Source organism: Poecile atricapillus, chromosome 6 (assembly GCF_030490865.1).
Source record: "Poecile atricapillus isolate bPoeAtr1 chromosome 6, bPoeAtr1.hap1, whole genome shotgun sequence".
Taxonomy (NCBI): Eukaryota; Metazoa; Chordata; class Aves; order Passeriformes; family Paridae; genus Poecile; species Poecile atricapillus.
In genome coordinates, this window is record NC_081254.1 from 4,916,285 (window position 1) to 4,934,779 (window position 18,495).

Genomic DNA, 18,495 nt, shown 5'->3' on the forward strand with positions numbered 1-18,495 from the left:
GAGGGAGCAGGAGCCATGGCTGAACCAACCACCCCGAAGAGGCAGGCACCACTGATGCCTGCCTCCAGCAGAGCCCATCCCACGGGATTTCAGCCCAGCCAAGCCGCGATCCGGCTGATCTCACCGCTCTCCCCCACACTGGGTGTCCCTCACCCCGCCCTTCCCACCTGTGTCTCGGTCGGTGGCCCGGACCACTGCCACCGAGGTCCCTATTCCCGCCGTCTCCCGCAGCCCCAGGCGGTTGTACTGGCGCTGGGTGAACACTGGCACCTCGTCGTTGACGTCCTCCACGTACACGATCACCTGGGAAGCCCCGGAGAAACCGCGCGTGAGCTGGGAAAGCTTGGGAAACAAACCCTTCGTGGTGCTCATGGAGAAAGCCTTCCAGCGTGCTCAAAGCCAGGCTGGACAGGGCTTGGAGCAATGTGGGTGGGTGGAGGTGGCCCTGACAATGGCAGGGGGGTTGGAACTAGGGCAGATTTAAGATCCCTTCCAACTCAAGGCATTCCATGATCCTGTGTCAATTTCTTCAAACACCGTGTGATGGAGAGTGAACACAAGCAGTTTAACATCACGGATCCAAGCAAGCCCTGCGGGTTGGAGTGAGTCAGTCTTTCCCTGCTGGGGGGGAGGTACACTGGCTACATTAATTCCCCCATCCTCTGGGATCCCCTGGCCAAACCCTTGGAGACCTCGCAACACAGAAACGCTGGCAACTCGGTGGGAAACTTTTGCTCCAAGTTCAGTGCTGTTTCCCCAGGGAACACATTTCCTTCTCCTGGTTTTCTGCCTGCTGCTGGTGCTGAGGGCACTTCACACCCAGCCAGAGCCCACCCCACCACTGGGTCTAAGAATAGATGCAACTGCAGGGCTGTGTTTGTGGGAACCGTGGGAAGCTGGAGTGCTGCAGCTGAAGACTGCCACCACTAGGTCCTGGATTATTTAAATAGTGCCTGGCCAGGACACACAGGTCTTCAACAGGCTGAGGCTCAGCTTTTCTTCCCAGCAGCAGAGCCGTGTCTCACCGAGCGAGTAGGACTCCCTCTGAGTGCCTGCTGTACCACCCAGCAGCCTAATGGCACCAAAAGGTCACAGGAAAAAAAATAAAATTAAACAACCCCTCCCCCAGCAACAAGCCCTTCTCTACCCATGAGCAGGCCCCAGAGACTTTCCATCAGCATCTTCAGGCCAGGTCTTTCTAATTTCCTGTACAAGCGCTGGGAAGGGCCGAGCACCCCAAGCGTTTTGTGCGAGCGGCTCTGCTGTGCAGCCCGCGGTGGCTGTGAGGTCCTTACCCGCACGGAGCTCCTCATGGGCCCCTGCTCCGTGTTGTAGGCCTCCACCTCCAGCACGTGGGAGGAGTTCTGCTCCCTGTCCAGGTTCCGCACACCTCGCATCACCAGCCCCGTGCTGGGATTGATGCGGAAGTGGTTGTGCTCATTTCCTGGTGAGGGGTGGGAAGAAACGAGAGGGATGTTGGCCACTGCCTCAACATCCATCCTGGTGACACACTGAGCCCTCCCTGGGGGGGCTTTATTGGAGGGAGATTACTCAGCAAAACTTCAGCCCCATCACTTCTGGCTGCACCAGACTCAGCTACATCAGTGTTTGGCCCTGAGTCAGGCCAGGAGGAGCTACAGAATCTCATCAGCTAAGAAAAATGTGGATGTGCTGGAGTGAGTCCAGAGGAGGCCACAAAGATGCTCCGAGGGCTGGAGTGACTCTGGAGCCAGGCTGGGAGAGCTGGGGGCGTTCAGCCTGGAGGGGGAGACATCAGAGCCCTTTCCAGAGCCAAAAGGGGCTCCAAGAGGGCTGGAGAGGGACCTGGGACAAGGGCCTGGAGTGACAAGACAAGGGGGAATGGCTTCAGACTGAAAGAGTGCAGGGATAGATGGAATATTGGAAGGAAATTGTTCCCTGTGAGGGTGGTGAGGCCCTGGCACAGGTTGCCCAGAGAAGCTGTGGCTGCCTCATCCCTGGAAGTGTCCAAGGCCAGGCTGGATGGAGCTTGGAGCAGTCTGGGATAGTGGAAGGTTTCCCTGTCCATAGAAGGGGGTTAGAATGAGGTGAACTGTAAGGTCCCTTCCAACCCCAACAATTCTGTGATTTTAGGATTCTATCTAGCTGTCCATCCATGACAAATCATTCTCCAGCAACGAGCTCTAAAGCTGAATTTTGCTTAGGGCTGGGAGAAAAGGTTCTGTGGGCTCCAAAGTGCAAAAGGATGGCAAGCTCAATCTCTCGAGGCTGGGTCAAGCCTGGGAAAAACTCCCTGATGAGTGAAGAGGCAGCTGGACTTACCCTTGACAATCCTGTACCACACTCTCCCGTTAATGCCTTCATCCGCGTCGGTGGCTTTCACCTTCATGAGAAAAGCAGAGGAGTAGAGGTGAGGGGCAGAGAATTCCAGACTAGGACCAGTCCTCCTACCCTGCCAAAGCTGGACATCCTTCTCCTCCACCTGAGCTGGGCAGCTTACCAAATAGAAAACAAAGTTCCCTTCCCCTCATCACTGGACAGCAGGGACAGGGCTCAGGAGCTCGGCTGCTGGGTTGAGGTGGGAGCTGAGCCTCAGGATCACACCACAAATCCCAGGGCTCTGTGTGCTGCAGGAGGTGCCTCCATCAATCCTGCCCTGCGTTCCAATGCTTGTCCCGGTGGCGATGCCACCAAGGATGGACTGAGCTGAGCAGGGGGAGCTGCTCCCATGTCTGGTGGGCACACAGCCCACAGCATCCTGGTGAGTGACCCAAGCAGCAGCACAAGGAAAAACTGCCAAAGGAAATGTGAATGCAACCAGCCTAGATTGCCCCTGTGAGCCCCTGGGCAGGGGTGGGAGCACCCCTCGGCTCTGATGCACTGCACAGCCCTGGCACGGAGCCTGCCCTGGGAAAACCAAGGCACGGGTCCCCTCTGGTGTCACTGAACAAGACTGCAGTGCTTTCCCTACAGCCCCAGCCCACAGTCGGCAGCTGGGAAGCGGGACCTGGCGGTGACCAGCAGGGCCAGGGCTTCCAGTCCAGCTGGCACCGAGCTCCTGCAACTTCTCTCAGCAAAAACCCACTCCCCACAAAACACCCAAAGCTTGACCGCAGCGTGGCCACTCACAAAGCACCGGGGTGAGGATGCAGGGAATGCCTGAGCCTTTGTTCTCTCCCTGCTTCCCTCTGCAAGGCATCTTCTGCCTCATTTTCTCCATACAATACTACCCAGAAATTCCCTTTACCCGGGAAGGTTTGCACCCAGATTTACACCAGAGAGAGGGAAGGTTGCTGCAAAGGATGCACATGTAGTGGGAACTGTGAGGGCTTTCACCCCCAGCCCCCCACAACAGTGTCAGGAGTCAGAGATGCTCCTCTGAAAGGTGTTTTGAGGTGCCTTGAACTGCTCTTGCTCCCTTCCACCAAGTCCCCCTGCATCAGCAGAAAATTTGGAAACTCCTGAGCTCTGGATTTCTCACCCCTGCACCCACACATGCTGTTTTCCTGGCCCCAGACCAGTTTATATCTTGCTTGTGGCTCATTCCACGGTCCACCAAGGACTTCCTTTCAGGGTGGGGAGTTCTCCCTCCCAAACCAGCTCTTTCACCCGCTGGGCTCCCTGAGGCAGAGCTGGGCTGTCTCCATTCCCGTGGGATGGATGAGCCCTGCAGCAGCAGGCAAGCGGTGCCCAGGCAGACCAGCTGCCCTGGCATGGCACAGGGAAAAGCTATCATGCAGCCAGAGGAGGAAAAAAGAAGGGATGGGAGGCAAATCTTTTCAGCTTTTTGTACCATTCCTTGCCCTGTCGTGCCCAGGAGACTGCATTTCAGGATGAGCCGACTGCACCTTGCAAACACCCCTTGGGGCATCTTCCTCCCAGCCCACCCCAAGCCTGAAGCTCTGGTTCATTAACTAGGTGATAAGGGTCAGCCCAGGCATTTGCTTTTTAATAAAAATTAATAAATTCATTTTATTAATTGATTGCATTAAGGCAAGGTGTTCTCCTGCCAGCCTGCAGCCTGAGGAAAGCCTGGGTGCTGCTGGATTGACCTGCTGAGGTGCCAAAGGAAAGGTGGTGCTTTGACAGACCGCCCCAAACTCGGGAGAACAGTGGCACTGCAGGGCAAGCAGTGGGAGGAAAGCTCTTTCTGCTGCAGGTGGAAAGCACCTTGTGCAAGTGAGCTGAGCTCCAGCCCATTTTATCCCTCTGTGGCACAGCCAGCATGCCACAGCCCCCTTCCAACCCCCCCAGCTGCTGGAAAGGTGTTGGAAAAGGATGAGCAGGGGCAATAAAAGAATGGGAAAATAGTAGATTTTCAGGGAAAAGGGGGAGCAGCCATGTGGAAGGCAGGTGCCACCCCCTCAGCTGTACCACTTAGTCACCCTACAGGGACAAATCCTGAGGAAACACATCCCAGGGGGCTCGACCCCAGCAAGGGACACAGCTCCAGCAGGACACAGCGCTGGCAAAGCCCGGGAAGGGGCTCAGGGCCCCTTGGCTTTGCTGGCTCAGGCTGTCCCCAGCCCGGCTGCCACCTCTGTGCCACCCTCCCCAGAGGGAGGAGGGGGCTGGCAGCCGGCAGAGGCAGTGGGAGAGGCGGCAAGGCAGCAGTGCTGGAGGCAGAGACCGGCTGGTGACAGGTAGGGAGCCCAAACCCCCTTGGCAAAGGCACTGCCGGCCCCTTTGGCCACCCCCAGGGGTGAGATGGACTCCTGGCTGCTGCTCTCAGCCTGGGGTAAAGGCTAAACATGGGTGGGGATGCAAAGTTTGGGGTGGGCGTGAGTTCAGGCAGCCTCCCTCCCTGCCCAGTCGCCTTGCTCCATCTCTCCCGGTGATGGGAGAGGGGGAAGGTCCTGTGGATGCGGCTCTGGCGTTTGACAGCGAGGGTGATGAGGAGCAGCATCCCTGACAGCTCTGGGAACCCAACCAGCCGGGTGTTTGGTACTGCCCGGCATCTCCTCCTCCTGCAAGCCGCTGGAAAGATTTAGCACATCGGGAAAAGTTGGGGAGCTCCAGGAAAAGTGTTGCTAAGCAAGCTGGGGAGGGGAATGAGAGCTGCTTTTCATGGGAGCTGTGTCACAGGCAGTGCCTGAAAACAGCCTTTTCTTCACAGGAGTTTGAGGAAAGGGAGGGAGAGCAGGTGGAAAAACTGCCAAACCAGGCAGCTGGGCCAGCCCAGGGAGCAGTGCCTGGTGCTGGGCAGAATAACCCTCTCTGCTGCTCATGCATGAGAATAATTCTTTTTTTCTTTGCTTCCTTTCCACCTTTCTCAGGGGCGTTTTTCCTTTTGCGATTTCTCTTTTTCCCCCCCCTCTGAACCTCATCTGCCTGGTGGCCAGTGCTGGAGCCCAAGAGCTCATGGGGATGTGTCATATTTGGAGCTGAGCAGACAGGGATGAACCTCTGGGGAGGATTTCCAGGACAGGAAAATCTCTTTTAACCCACCAGGGTGAGGAATATGGGTGGGACAGTGATGCTGGGAAGGGGCTGTGAAAGCTCTACTGAGTGTGAAGAGAGGCTGGATGGGAAGCAAGAGGAGAACAGGGAATGGCTGCAAAAGCCTGGGAAAACATCAGTGAGATCCCTCCTGATGGGTTTCTATGGAACACTGTCAAGTGAATTTAAATACCAACTCTGCAGCCATGAGCAAGGGAGCAAAAACAGCCTTGCAGGAATTGTCCACGCCTCCCGGCTGGCTCTTAAGGAACAGTGTAAGGTCACCACACTGAACACATGCCAGCACGAAGGTAGCCGTGGAAACCTTGATTCAGGCTGCCTTTGGTGTGGAACACAGCCCTGCTTGCTGCCTTTGGTGCCTGGGCAGCACAGAGGAGCCTGTCCATGGAGCGAGGGGTCCTTGGGACTGCTACTCTGTTCCCAAAGCTGAGGGGAAGGGATGGAGCTAGCTAAGGATAAAAAAGTGCTTTTGGGGTGGAGAGAGGTGAAAACATCACTGTGGAAGAGGTGACAAGAGCCCCAGCCCCTGGGACTGCCTGCAAGGCACTCGGAGGTTTTGCATTTCCCACTTTCCAGGCACAGACCTGGCTCTGAACCATGGAAACAGCAGCATCTCCCCAAAGACCCCCAAGCCCTGGGCAGGCTGACATGCCCTTAGTGATTGAAACCATGCCACTGATGTCTTCTCTCTGCTTTTGGAATGTTTCGTGCTGCTGCCTTACACACACCTGTGTGGCTTTGGGATGGGGGCTGCAAGAGCAGACCCAGAGACCCTGGCAGCCCCTGCATTCCTGCCTTTCCCTTCCTAAGATCTTAAATTGGCTCAATCCAAATCCAGGTTTACCAGGAGGTTGCCCAGCCACAGAACAGTCAGACAGCTCTCCCACATCTCCACAGGAAAATCAGCATAAGAAAGCTTTACCTCCAGCACACAGGGCATTGCAGAGGGTTGGTACAAACAGGATTTCCCCAGCCCTCACCTCCTCATCTCCACCTGGAGAGCTGCCAGACTGTCTGGGGCTGGGGAGGGGGGCATGTGACCAAAAAAAAGTGGGTGCAAAAACGCTCTTGGGACGATCTGACCCGTTGGGGAAAGGAGAGAACAGTCTCCACCAGGTGTTAGGCAAGAGTTATTGCTGCAAATGCTTTGGGAAGCTGGTTTGCATCACCTGTGACATGTCTGAGCCTGAAAGCAAGTCAGCAAGATGCCTGACATGAGGATATTTGGCACAAGTAGGGTGAGGGTGTTGCTTTTCACCCCTGCAAAATAATAAAGACACTGCTAATATGATACCACAGCTTGAAGGGGACTTACCAGGGCACAGGCTCAGACAGCTGTCCGATTTCTTTGGGAGAATAATCACAAAACCCCCAAATGACAGCCAATTCAATTAATTCTGCATTTCTGGGGAACAGAGGAGAGCCAAACCTCAGCAGCTTGGGGGGAAGGATTTTGAACTTTCTGTAGTACATGGATATTTATCTCTTCCAGAATATCTTCATGGAATGTGAGTGTGCTCCCTAAAATCATCCTTCCAGGGGCCACGGTAGCACATGTAAATAATGCAGATATCTTTGCCAGGTGGTTTTGCACTTCGGTTCAGGGTGATGCTTTGCAAGTGTAAGCCCCACCTCTGTGGGGGACACCAGATGGGCACCTCCTGTCCCCCTGTGCCACTGAGAACACGGCTGGGAGGATTTTGGACACGAAGACGTGATGAGAATCCCTCAGTTTAACCAAAGGGTGGCTTGTCTGTCCAACTCCCACATGGTAATCACCTGTGCCACTTCTCTGTGTCACCTTGCACTGCAGGGAAGATGAGCACAGAGGACTCTGGCAATGGGACCTCTCCCACCCCGCCTCTCCCTGGGCTTCTTGTTCCCACCACGGAGCCGGTCCCACCCAGCACCGCGTCCCCTGAGGTGACAGACTGGCTGCCCATCATTGTCGGGCTCGCCTGCATCTTCCTGGTCCTGGCCACCCTCCTCATCTTTGTCACCCTCTGCAAGCCAGCAGCGCTGGGCCGGTCCCTCTCCGGTCCCCAGGAGTGCCTGCCTCACCACCCCGTGGATGCCAGCGAGCCCCAGCTGAGGCTCTGGAAGCGTCTGGGCTCCCTGAGGTGCTCCATCAGCAGCTTCAGGAGGAGCCAGCTGCTGTCTCAGAGCCCGCTCACCCATCCCAGAAGCTTCTCCACCAGCCAGGACTGGGACGTCATGGAGTCCACCAAAATGTGATCCTGCCCTGCTGCTCTTTCCCAGGCTTTTGGCTCCCTTCTCAAGCACCCCTTTGTATCCTGCACAACCCAGCAGAAATCCTTTGAGCAACTCATTTCCAGGCAGTGGCTCTGTGAGGAGATTTTGCAGCGTCAGGTTCCCAAATGCTTTCCAGGTTACTGCTTCCTGCCAGGGAAAGTGGAGGCATCCAAACTGCACCCACGCACAGCTACCACCGGGCCATCAAAAAAAAAAAAAATCCTAGCTGCTTCATTTCTTTTGGAAAACATTGTGCAAGTTGTGCTCCACCTGAACAAACAGCCTGGAAGAGAGTGGGAGCAACCTGGCCACCTGAAGAGAGGCAGCTCAGGGTAAACCTGCTCCACCTCAGTGGAGGTTTCCCCCCGGAGCAGCTGGAGGGAGGCTCGTACCCCCATGTTCTGCCTGGTCCCTGTCACCCCTCTCCATGCCAGGGGCTGTGGATGGCTGTGGTCAATGCATTCCCATTCCTGCTCTCTGGCCCTGGTCTGCCTGGTTCTGGGAGAAAGGGATGGGGAAGCATTCAGAGACTCTCCTGCTGCCCTGGGGATGTGGGGATCCATTGGAAGGGAGGGGCCTTCTCTACAAATGGCTCACACTGAAGGTGTAAATTAAACCAAAGCTGGGTGATGTCTCATTTCTGTTTCTCTTCCATGTTGTTCTGTGGAAAAACATCTTCCCACCATTGCTTCCTCTCTTTTGCCCTGGACTTCCAAGGGCACCCCCCTCTTTTGGGAAGCAGGTTCTAGGAAAAGGCACTTTGAGCCAGTCAGACTTGAGTTCCCTCCATTCCTCCAATTTGCCAAACTGGCTCAATTTTAGGAGTCCTGTGCAGGGACACAGCTCCATCCTGTGACTGCAGACTGATGTCTGATCCCAGAGACATCAGGTACACCGTGCCATGGCACAACAGGTGACGGGGAACCACAGGAGTCCTTGTGGAGCAGACACGCGGCTCCCAGCAAACCTTTGTTGCAGGAGGCAAAAGGCTCCTTTCTCCTCTGCTGGTGACTCATCCTGCCCTCGGCAGCCAGGGACAAAGCTGCCCCTTTCCCCGTGCCGGCAGAGGTATTGAAGACAGGAGGAGCCTTCCCAGGGCCCTCTGCAAAGAGCCTTTGGTGCCCGCTCCAGAAGAGCCCTGGGTTTGAAGGGATGCTGGAAGGCCCCGGAGCCTGTGTGAATGCCCGCATTCATTCGGTGCTCACTGAGCCATTCAGCTCTGCCCACCGTTCCCTCAAAGAGGAACAAAAATGAAAGCAAAGCCCAAATGTTTTTCTCTCTCTCTGAGGGTTTTCCCCCCTCTCTGAGCATCTCTTTGCAGGCACTCTTCTCCCTCCCCATGGAGATCTCTGTTTGGGAGGAGGGAGAAAGCAGGGATGTAGCCAAAGCGGCCTGACCAGCACAGAGCTTGGCTCTTCTCACCCTCTGCAGAAATGGGGTGAGTTTTTTAATTTTCCCTTGTTCTTTGCTGCCTTCTCCCTGGCACACACAGCCTGGACTACAGCAGAGGAGTGGATGAGCAAGAGCACATCTCACCGAGGGAACAGGAGAGAAAAATCTCTTCCCTGCGCTTCCAGCAGCTCACGGTCAGGGCACAGTTAGCGGGGGACTCCCACCTCCCACCCCAGGCTCCCAGGGGAAGGGCCACGTGCCTGCACGATGCTGCTGGCAGCCGGGATGTCCTCGGGGACACTGACTTCATAGCTGCTCTGCAGGAAGATGGGTCTGTTGTCGTTGACATCCAGGACAGTCACGTACACGGTGGCAGTCCCGGTGCGCCGGTTCCCGGTGGGGCCATTGTCTGTGGGGAGAGGAAAGGTGAGGGAGGGAGGGAGGGAGGTTCAGCCACCTCCTCTTTGAGCAGGTGGTGCTCAGGACGTGGCCGCTGAAATAACAGGATCAAAGATTTCTAAAGTAAAACATTTCATCTTTTTTGCAGCTTTCAAATCCCACACTGAACCATGGGTTTTTAGGTTTGTTGTTTTTTGGTTTTTTTTCTTCCTCCCTTGCTGTTTTGAAAGAAAAAGGAAAAGCCAAATAACCCCCAAGCTCTGCCACGGAGCCCAGTGAGGCTAGAAATGCAAGTGATCATTAGAGAAGATTTGCAATTCCATACACCACATGAAGGGACTGCTGGAGGCCAGGGATTTGGGAGATGAAGACAGCCTGATGAGTTTTCCATAGCAGCAGCCCATAGCTCACAGCCAAAGAGCACCAGGATGGGTTGATGTTCAATAGACAAGGACATGGCAGCACGGCTCTTGGATTTGCCAGGAAGAATGAGGCACTGGGAAGCGTGGATTGGGGTTGGATTTTTCAACATGCCTGTTTTGTAGGGAGCGATAAACCCACCCAGCTGGGAGGATCTGGGAAAACACAGGCAGTGTGATCCCACCGGAGGGGGACCCTTTGGCCCTTGGGATCCAGTCCTGAGTGCCCAGGCAGGGCAGCATTCCTGCTGCAGCCCCTGCAATGCCCCAACATTTCTGTCCAGGCCACTTATTCCTCCTTTCCAAAGGGACATCCAAGTCATCTGTGAACAGGCACATCAGTATAAAGCTCTGGGGGTGACAGCCAAGCTGAGTTTGGCACACGGACCCCTCTGCCTGTGCCAGGTGGCTCAGGGTTAATCAGCAGCCACAGAGCCAAGGGCTGGCATGGTGTGAGGGCAGCGATGCTGTGGCATTGGCATTTTTGGGTGGAGGGCTGCCCTGGACAGCGTGGAGCCTCTCAGAAACTGGAGGCCTTCCTTCCCTGGGTGAAAGGGAGAGCCCTGGGGCTGGGCAAACCCGAGAGGAGAAAATACCCTCTTGCAGAAGTGATGATGGAGACGGGACGTACTAATTCACACGGGCTGTGTAATGTTAACGCCAGGCACAGGCTCTGGTTTGCAGGGTGCCTCAGAGCTCTGGCATGCCTGCAAGGGAGCTCGACACCTGCACAGCCACCACACGTGGCTGTGTGGCAGTGGTCCCATGGGATCCCTGGGAAATCCTTACCGATGGCCTCCAGGATCAGTGTGTAGGACGCCACGGTCTCCCTGTCCAGACTCACGACTGTCCTGACCACCCCGTCCCTGAAGCCGACGCTGAATTTGCCATCCTGGTTCCCACCTGCAGAGAAGGACAAGTAGGATAGAAACTTGGAATGGGTTGGGTTGGGTTGGGTTGGGTTGGGTTGGGTTGGGTTGGGTTGGGTTGGGAGGGGCCTTAAAGGTCATCTTCTTCCAGCACCTTGCCATGGGCAGGGACACACACTAGACCAGGCTGCTCCAAGCCGTGTCTCACCTGACCTTTAGCACCTCCAGGGATAAAGCATCCACTACTTCCCTGGACAGCCTGTTCCAATGCCTGGCTACCCTCTCAGTAAAGATATTTTCCCAGTGTCTAATATGAACCTTCCCTGCTGCAGCTTGAGGACACTCTGTTGGGTTCTGTGGCCTGGGTACGGGGTCAGCCCAGCCGTGCGAGGATGGTTTCGTATCTTGTCCCTGGCAGAGCGCCATCCCTCTGCCTCACAGGAAAAATCCAATGGCTGTGGGAAAAGCTGAATCATTTCCTGAATGCTGTGGAGGCAAACTGGGGTAACTGTGCCCGTGAGCCGTGGTAGCCGTGGGACAACACGCCCCCTTTCACTCGCGGAGAGGTCGGAGGGGCCACTACATGAGATGGCAGGCTGCTGCTGTGGGAAAAATGACTCTCTGGTGACACTTCTGTTTTCACCCTCTTCCTGAGGGCTCAGTGTGCAGTTTGCAAGTCAAACCGTGGCCAGGGGATTCCCCAGGCTCCTGCTGCGGGGTGCTGCAGCTGCAGGGCGAGCTGGGCGCTGCCCACCCAACCTCACCTGCCCACAGGGCTATGAAAATTCCCCAAAACTCCATTTATGGCTTCCAACCACAAACACCCACGAAAGCCACCCCAGCCCCTGCTCCCTAGCCGTGTTCTGCCCATCCTCATGCTTTCCTAGGGATACCGGGGTCAGCAGAGTGGTCAGCATGGCCGGGAGCCAAGCGGGGCTGCTCAGCAGAGGGCGATGCCGGACAAGGTTTGGAGGGGCTGGGAAAGGCAGCGCTGAAGTGCAGAACACCCTGGCCGAGGTCTGGGGCAGCCTGTGCAACCAAAGTTCCCGTTCGGCATGGGGCTCACACCTGTGATGAAGTAGCTGAGCTCAGCGTTCAGCCCGATGTCGGCATCCGTGCAGTTGAGCCGGACCACTTTGAAATCCCGGGCCACGTCCTCGGGCAGGGACACGTTGTAGACGGAGGGGAAGAAGGTGGGGTTCTCGTCGTTCACGTCCAGAACTGAAAAGGGGGAGCAGAGTTGAGTGTGCTGCCAGGGCTGCCCCTCCTGCAGATGCCAGGCTGGGCTCCCAAACCTCCTGCCTGCTGCTCTCAGCATCCCAGGGGATGCTCTGCCCGACACTCCCTGACATTTGTGCACTGGGGGTGCCTGTGGAGTGGCTGTAGGTCACCCTCACACAGGTCACCCTCCTCACAGCCAAAAAACCACTACATCACTGAAATTCAAGTTCACCAAGCATGTTTTCATCCCCATCCAAAGGAAAACCCAGGGCTTAAATATAAACTCAGTATTTCTTGGGGCGTGGCAGAGAGCTCTGAAGGTACAGGACCAGGAAGTTATTTTCCAAACTCAGGCTTGAGGACAATCCAGGGTCAGTTTATTTCCAGATGATGCTTATCCTTTTGCAGCACTAGACTTGCACGAAGCCAGTGAACAGCGAGGCATTAAATTAAAGACAGGCCACGCAATAAGGCTCCAGCTCTGAACTGGGATTGCGTGGGCTGCCCAGGCACGCAGCTGATGGGAGTCACATGCTGAAGCAAAAGAAAAAGCAACACTGGGGATGGGGGAATGGAGAAAAAAAACCCAAAAAACCCAGAGAATTTGGGGGGCCCTGCCAGAAACACCAGGTTTTCCCCATCTCTGCAGTGTGCTGATCGCAGACGCGGAGCCTGTGGGGATGGGAGCCGTCCCTACGTCCTGCTGTACACAAAGCCAGACCCAATCCTGTTTCCAGGCCTCAGTGTGTCTCCTACAGGAGCTGCACCTCCTCCAGTGAGGTCCTTGTCACCGTGGGGTCTCGGGGCACCCACCTTTGACAGTGAGGGTGCTGGTGGAGCTCTTGGCGGGTGTGCCGGCGTCGCTGGCCACCACCCGCAGGAAGTACTCGGGGATCCTCTCCCTGTCCAGCACGGCCGTGGAGGTGACCAGCCCGCCGGTGCTGTTGATGAGGAAATCCATGCGGGGCATGCCCACCTGCATGCGGTACGACACCTGCCCGTTGGGGCCCTCGTCCAGGTCGATGGCCACGACCTGGTGGGAAGAGCACCTTGATGGTCTCCTGCCCGTGGGAGCCACGGCACAGAAATCCCGAGTGCCTTTGGATGCGGGGGTGAAATGGCCTTGGAGGAGCCTCCGCACCGGGAGTGAGCCCACGGAGTAAAGACGCACAACCCCTCCTGCATTCCCCCCGTTCCACTGCTAGAGCATGGCAAAGAGGAGGAGATGGAGAGGATGGAGGAGATGGAGAAGATGAAGAGTAGGGAGAGGAGGCATTGCTAGCCCGCTTTGCAGAAGCCGTGGCAGTGACAGCAGCAGCTCCTGGCGTGAGGAATGGCAGCAGTGGGACACGCTCACCTGGAAGACAGAGGAGCCCGCGGGAAGGCCCTCGGCGATCTCAGCAACAGAGGGCAGGTTTTGGAAAGTGGGGTCATTGTCGTTCAGGTCCAGCAGGTTGACAAAAACGGTGGCACTGCTGGTGGCTCTCAGGGGCGGCCTCCCACCTGTGGAGGCCAGGAATGGGGTCTCAAGGTTGAGCTCTTTCCACCCCTTTCCCCTAAAAGGGAGCCCTCACCCCCTACGCAGACAGCAGCGCAGGATGGGGTGATGGCCCTGATTTGTTGTGGATGGTCTGCCAAGGGTGGACAATTAGATAGAATTCTAGAATGGTTTGGGTTGGAAGGGACCTTACAGATAATCTAATTCCAGCCCTCTGCCACAGGCAGGGACACCTTCCACTAGACCAGGTTGCTCCAAGCCCCGCCCAACCTGGCCTGGGACACTTCCAGGCTTAGAGCAGACACAGCTTCTCTGGGCAACCTGTTCCGCCACCTTCTTAGTAAAGAATTTCCTCCCAACACCTGATCTCAATGTCTCCTCTTTTGGTTTATTCCCCTTTGTCCTGAAAATAAAGAATGATCTTTGTATATCTACCTTTTTTTTCCCCTAAGGAAAGTTTCCCTACTGCAATATTTCCAGAGAAAAGCCCATCAGCTCTGTTTCCCTCACCTGCTCAATTGATTTTCTGGGATGCCAGTGGAGCAAGGCTGAGGGGAGGGAGAGTTCCTGCCTCTCAGGCTCATTCTCAGGGCTGCTACATGAATGACTGCGCTCACATTTCGAGGGGTTCCTAGCTTGTTTTAGCAGCAGGTTTAAAGCTACTCCCGTTTTTTGACCTCAGAAACACTCCTGCTCACAACGGGAGAGAAGAAAATAGAAGAGACTTTGTCATAAAGGCAAAATTGGGCTGGGGAAGGTCCAGCTCCACAGTGAAAGCAGTCAGTGTGGGACAGAAGCTTACAGTCGGTGACGGACACCACGATCCTGCGCATGAGCTGGGCCTCCTGGGGGTTGGGATTCTCCCGGTCCAGCAGCACGCCCGAGGTGCGGATCTTGCCCGTGGTGCTGTTGAGGGTGTAGAACTTGTTGGGAGGCCGGATGCTGTACACCACTGTGCCGTTCTCACCCAGGTCTGGGTCTACAGCCACCACCTGCCGTGGGGGAACAGCACAAAATTACAGGAGAGCACTGGGAACCAACTCCCGTGGGGAGTCCCCGTGGAGATTTGATTTGCCTCCCTGCACTAGCAGCAGCAACAAGTTCTTCCTCCATCCAGCTCCATATTTCCAGGACATTTGCAGGGAGTTTGCACCCTCGAGACATCTGCTGTGGTGTTAAATCTCCCCAAAACTGGCCTGTGAGCACAGGAGGTAATGGCGTGACAAGACACAAACAAGTGGCAACCAAACTGGGTTTTCCTCCTTTTGAATGAAACCAGCTAAAAATCAAGGGCCCATTGGAAAAATAAAGTGAATGGCACAAAGAGGCAGACTGAGGAACTTGTGCTGCCACATCAGGAATGATGGGAATAATTCCTTGGTGGAGTTCTCCTCCACGCCAGACATTTTGTGCTTTATTGTCCTCCCTGTGACGTTTTTAATTATAGGGGACATTTACATTAAAAAAAACCCCGATTTGATTGCCCTCATAACTTCCTCAGCTCCTGCTGCTTGTCCTGCAGCTGAATTTACATCGGATCGGTGACAAAATAATTATTTTCCCAGCAACTAATTCGCTTGTCAAAGGCAAGATGACTTCAAGCTGGCGCTGAGCAGCAGGGCTGAAGGAGACAAAACCACTGTGCTCTGGCTCGGGCAGCACTGCCAGACCCTTCTCCCCCTTAAAAAAAAAAAAATTAAAAAAAAAAAAATCCCTTTTTTTTTTCTTTTTTTTTTTTTTTTTTTTTTTCCCCAGCCTTCCTCTTTATATGATTTTGTGGATTCTCTTCGCTTTTCCCTCATTTATTTTCCATTTTGTTCCCGTCATTTTTCTCTTGGCGTGATGGAATAGAAGCCTCCCCCTCTCCTTCTCTTTTATTTCGCCAGAGGGACTTGAAAGGCTCTAAATCAAAGTCTTTCAGAGAGGTCCTTGAAGGAGGTCGCAGGCGAGGCTAAGAAAAGGAGGATTTGGCCAAAATCCACACAATTTGGAGGAAAAAAAAAAAAAAAATCCCACCAGGGAGAAGAAACACAGGGGATGGTGGGCTTTTGAATGGAATTCTGCAAGATGCTGCTGGACTGAAGGTGACAGCGGTTTGGAGGTGACCCCCTGCTCCAGCCACCCCTTCAGGACAGCCATCACCTCGCCTCACACGTACCGTGGTGACGTCCGAGTTTGGGGGGGTCATTTCCACCAGGTTAATGAAGTACGGCTCGTCCTTCCAGGTGGGGTAGTTGTCATTGATGTCCAGCAGCGTGATGTTCACCTGTCAGAGAGCAAGGAAGCAAAGATTGGCCCCTGAAGTGTGGAATGTCCCCTGGATGTAGCCCACATGTGATGGCAGAGTCACAGTCCCGCAGGGGATTTAGAAAATGTGTACTTGTGGCACTTGGGGATGTGGGTTAGTGCTGGGCTGGTCCTCTCAGAGACCTTTTCCAGCCTGAGTTATTCTATGGGTTTTGTGATTCTGTGTTTCTGGAGGGAAAACCTGCAAAAATAATCGATATCCAGAGGGTTTGCAGCCAAGGCTCCTTGGCATAGCTGAACTGGGTTTTGCTCCTGTGTGTTTATCACAGTTAGGAACAACCACAGGGCACAAGGTGTGTCTTCAAGCATCTCCCTCACTGGAAGAGGGGGTGAAAATCAGTGGGAGAGAGGATGCACTGGGAATGTGGCAGGAAAGGAAGGAAAAATACGAGTGACTGGTAAAAAGCAACAGACAAAAAACCCCCAAAAATAAATGAGGAGGGAGTACGGTAACAGGGGGTGGGAGGTGCAAAGACAAGAGCAGGGGTGAGGATGGTGCCCTGAAGTGTTACCTGCCTTCATCTTCAGTGTGACAAATGGCATCCCAGTGACAGCAGCCAGCCTGTGGGACACATCCTGCTGCCTGGGTGTCCCTCACCTCCCCACAGAACCCATTTCTCCCCAGCCTGTGGGGCTCTGGAGGTGTCTGAGGGAAAGGGCTGCAGATCCAGGGGAATCCCTGGCAGCTGCCACCCCTCAGCAGGTCCTGGTGGGGCTTTTCCTGGGATCTCCTCTGCTCCCACACCACTGTGTCCCACTGTCACACCAGGCTGAGCTGCTGGTGCCACCCCGTGGTAGAAGAGGCCAGTCTTCCCCATGGTGGTCCCTGGGGAAGTGCTGACCCACTCCGAGCAGCCCATGTGCCTTACATCACCCTGCAAGGCCCCTGAATGGACCTTTATTCCCAGTCTAAAATGATTATTTTGAGTGCCAGCTGTATATCTCAGCAGACAAACTTACTCAGCTGCCCTAGTCTCACTGAGCTTTAATATTATTTAACTTTTTAGGGATCAGGGATCATCTTTCTCCACCTTGTTTTGCCTTTTAACAAGGGTATTAGGACAACACAATCTCATCTGGAGCCCCAGAGGAGATCTCAGCATTCCACAGGCCAATGCTGGTGCCTGGCCAAGGCCACCACACATCTCTGGGGGTTCCATCAGTCCTCTGCCACAGACCTCCTGATGGCCCTCAGCAGGAGGGACAATTATTTTAGGGCTATTCCTCAGCACAACCACAATTTTTTCTGCATCTGTCCTTCTGTGGGACATCTCTCCTGCAACCAAACTGAGCAAGCAGGAGCACCCAAAATAACGAAATGTCCAAAGAAATGTGATGCCACCAGCAGTGAGAGAGAGAATCACGGAATAGTTGAGGTTGGAAAAGTCCTTTAAGGTCATCAAGGATGCATCCTTGGCTTTTGATCTTTTGATATTTCCTGTTGGCTTTGCTGACAGTGGGGTTCCCTGAGGCCTGAAAAAAGCAAGGCAAAGCCCAAGCCTTCAACCTGCAGCTCCACCAGAACCTTCCCAGGAGCACAGGCATTCCAGAGTGGCTGGAAACCCTTGACCCAGGCAGCATGTGAAAAGACTAAGGAATAATCACGTGTACCTGCAGGCTCTCTGAGTAAGCCCCTTCTCAAGAGGAACAGAGGGAGCCGAACAAAGGGAGCGTTCTGCAGGTGAAATGGGACTCATTACCACATCCACAGGCTCTGGAAGGTCAAGTGGCTCCTGTGTGAGTGGTTTTCCAGGAAAGCAAGCTGATTTCCAGCTCTACACCACCTGGACAGTCATTTTGGGAGCAGCAGCAGGGGCAGCGCAGAGGGCAGGAGCCACGGAGTGCTCTTCACGCAGCAAAAATGAAACACTGCAGCCCTCCACAGTCCCAGCCCCAGGTGGGCACCAGTTGCTCAGGGAGATGGGAATTCTTCCCACACTCACCATAGCAATGCCTGTCTTCTGGTGGTGCCCCACGCCTCCATCCACTGCCCGGACAATGAGGATGTACTCGGATTTGGCCTCCCGGTCCAGCAAAGATGTTGTTGTGATTTCTCCTGCAGCCACAGGAGATGGCAAGGTTAAAAAATAAACACTTAAAACCAAAGTCAGGATAATCCACAAATGGGCCCCTTTCTTTTGGATCCAAATAGGTGGACCTTGGCAGCTCCTTAAGTAACAGGAACCTTCACAGGCAAGCCTTTCCTTAGGCTGAGGAGCTGAGTTTACATGGATGCCTCTGCTGAAGCTCTCAGGGTGACGGAGCAAGTGGTGGTATCTGAAATCTGGTGAATCCCTTAAAATCCTGGGACTCCTAAGCAGGCTGATTGCAGGAGAGGAGGGAAGGGTGGGGCTGAAAGAGGGAACTGAAAGGAAAAGGGCAGAGCACGGCCGGAGGCTCACCTGAGCGAGCATTGATGCGAAAATGCGAGGAGCCTTCCAGGGAGTAGATGATTGACTCCTGCCCATACTCCCTGGACTTGTCCATGTCCGTGGCATTGAGAAACAGCACTGTGGCTCCTTGGGGGAGGCAGAAATGAGGACTGGGATGAGCCAGGACTGCCCTGTGCCCCCACACTGCTCCTGCAGGTCACTCAGCCAAGGGGTCCCTTCTCCGCACATACACACTGTGCCCAAATCCCCAGGCCCCACAGCTATGAGACTTTACCAGGCTTCACCTCCCCAAAAAGGATCACCCA

The 18,495-nt window shown here is 54.8% G+C and overlaps 2 protein-coding genes across 2 annotated transcripts in view; one reads left to right on the forward strand and one right to left on the reverse strand.

Annotated features, from left to right (window-relative positions):
- CDH23 (cadherin related 23) overlaps window positions 1–18,495 on the reverse strand; it is a 168,580-nt gene that overhangs the window by 36,952 nt on the left and 113,133 nt on the right. Inside the window, exons 19-30 of the mRNA XM_058841359.1 lie at window positions 18,200–18,316; window positions 17,741–17,853; window positions 15,649–15,756; window positions 14,293–14,482; window positions 13,350–13,495; window positions 12,806–13,025; window positions 11,840–11,992; window positions 10,692–10,805; window positions 9,345–9,493; window positions 2,302–2,362; window positions 1,296–1,444; window positions 168–303 (exon numbers count right to left, since the gene is read on the reverse strand). Coding sequence (XP_058697342.1) covers window positions 168–303; window positions 1,296–1,444; window positions 2,302–2,362; window positions 9,345–9,493; window positions 10,692–10,805; window positions 11,840–11,992; window positions 12,806–13,025; window positions 13,350–13,495; window positions 14,293–14,482; window positions 15,649–15,756; window positions 17,741–17,853; window positions 18,200–18,316 — 1,656 coding nt within the window. The remainder of the gene's footprint in view (window positions 1–167; window positions 304–1,295; window positions 1,445–2,301; window positions 2,363–9,344; window positions 9,494–10,691; window positions 10,806–11,839; window positions 11,993–12,805; window positions 13,026–13,349; window positions 13,496–14,292; window positions 14,483–15,648; window positions 15,757–17,740; window positions 17,854–18,199; window positions 18,317–18,495) is intronic.
- C6H10orf105 (chromosome 6 C10orf105 homolog) lies at window positions 7,258–7,674 on the forward strand. The gene has a single exon (XM_058840902.1). The coding sequence runs from the start codon at window positions 7,258–7,260 to the stop codon at window positions 7,672–7,674; it is 417 nt and encodes a 138-aa protein (XP_058696885.1).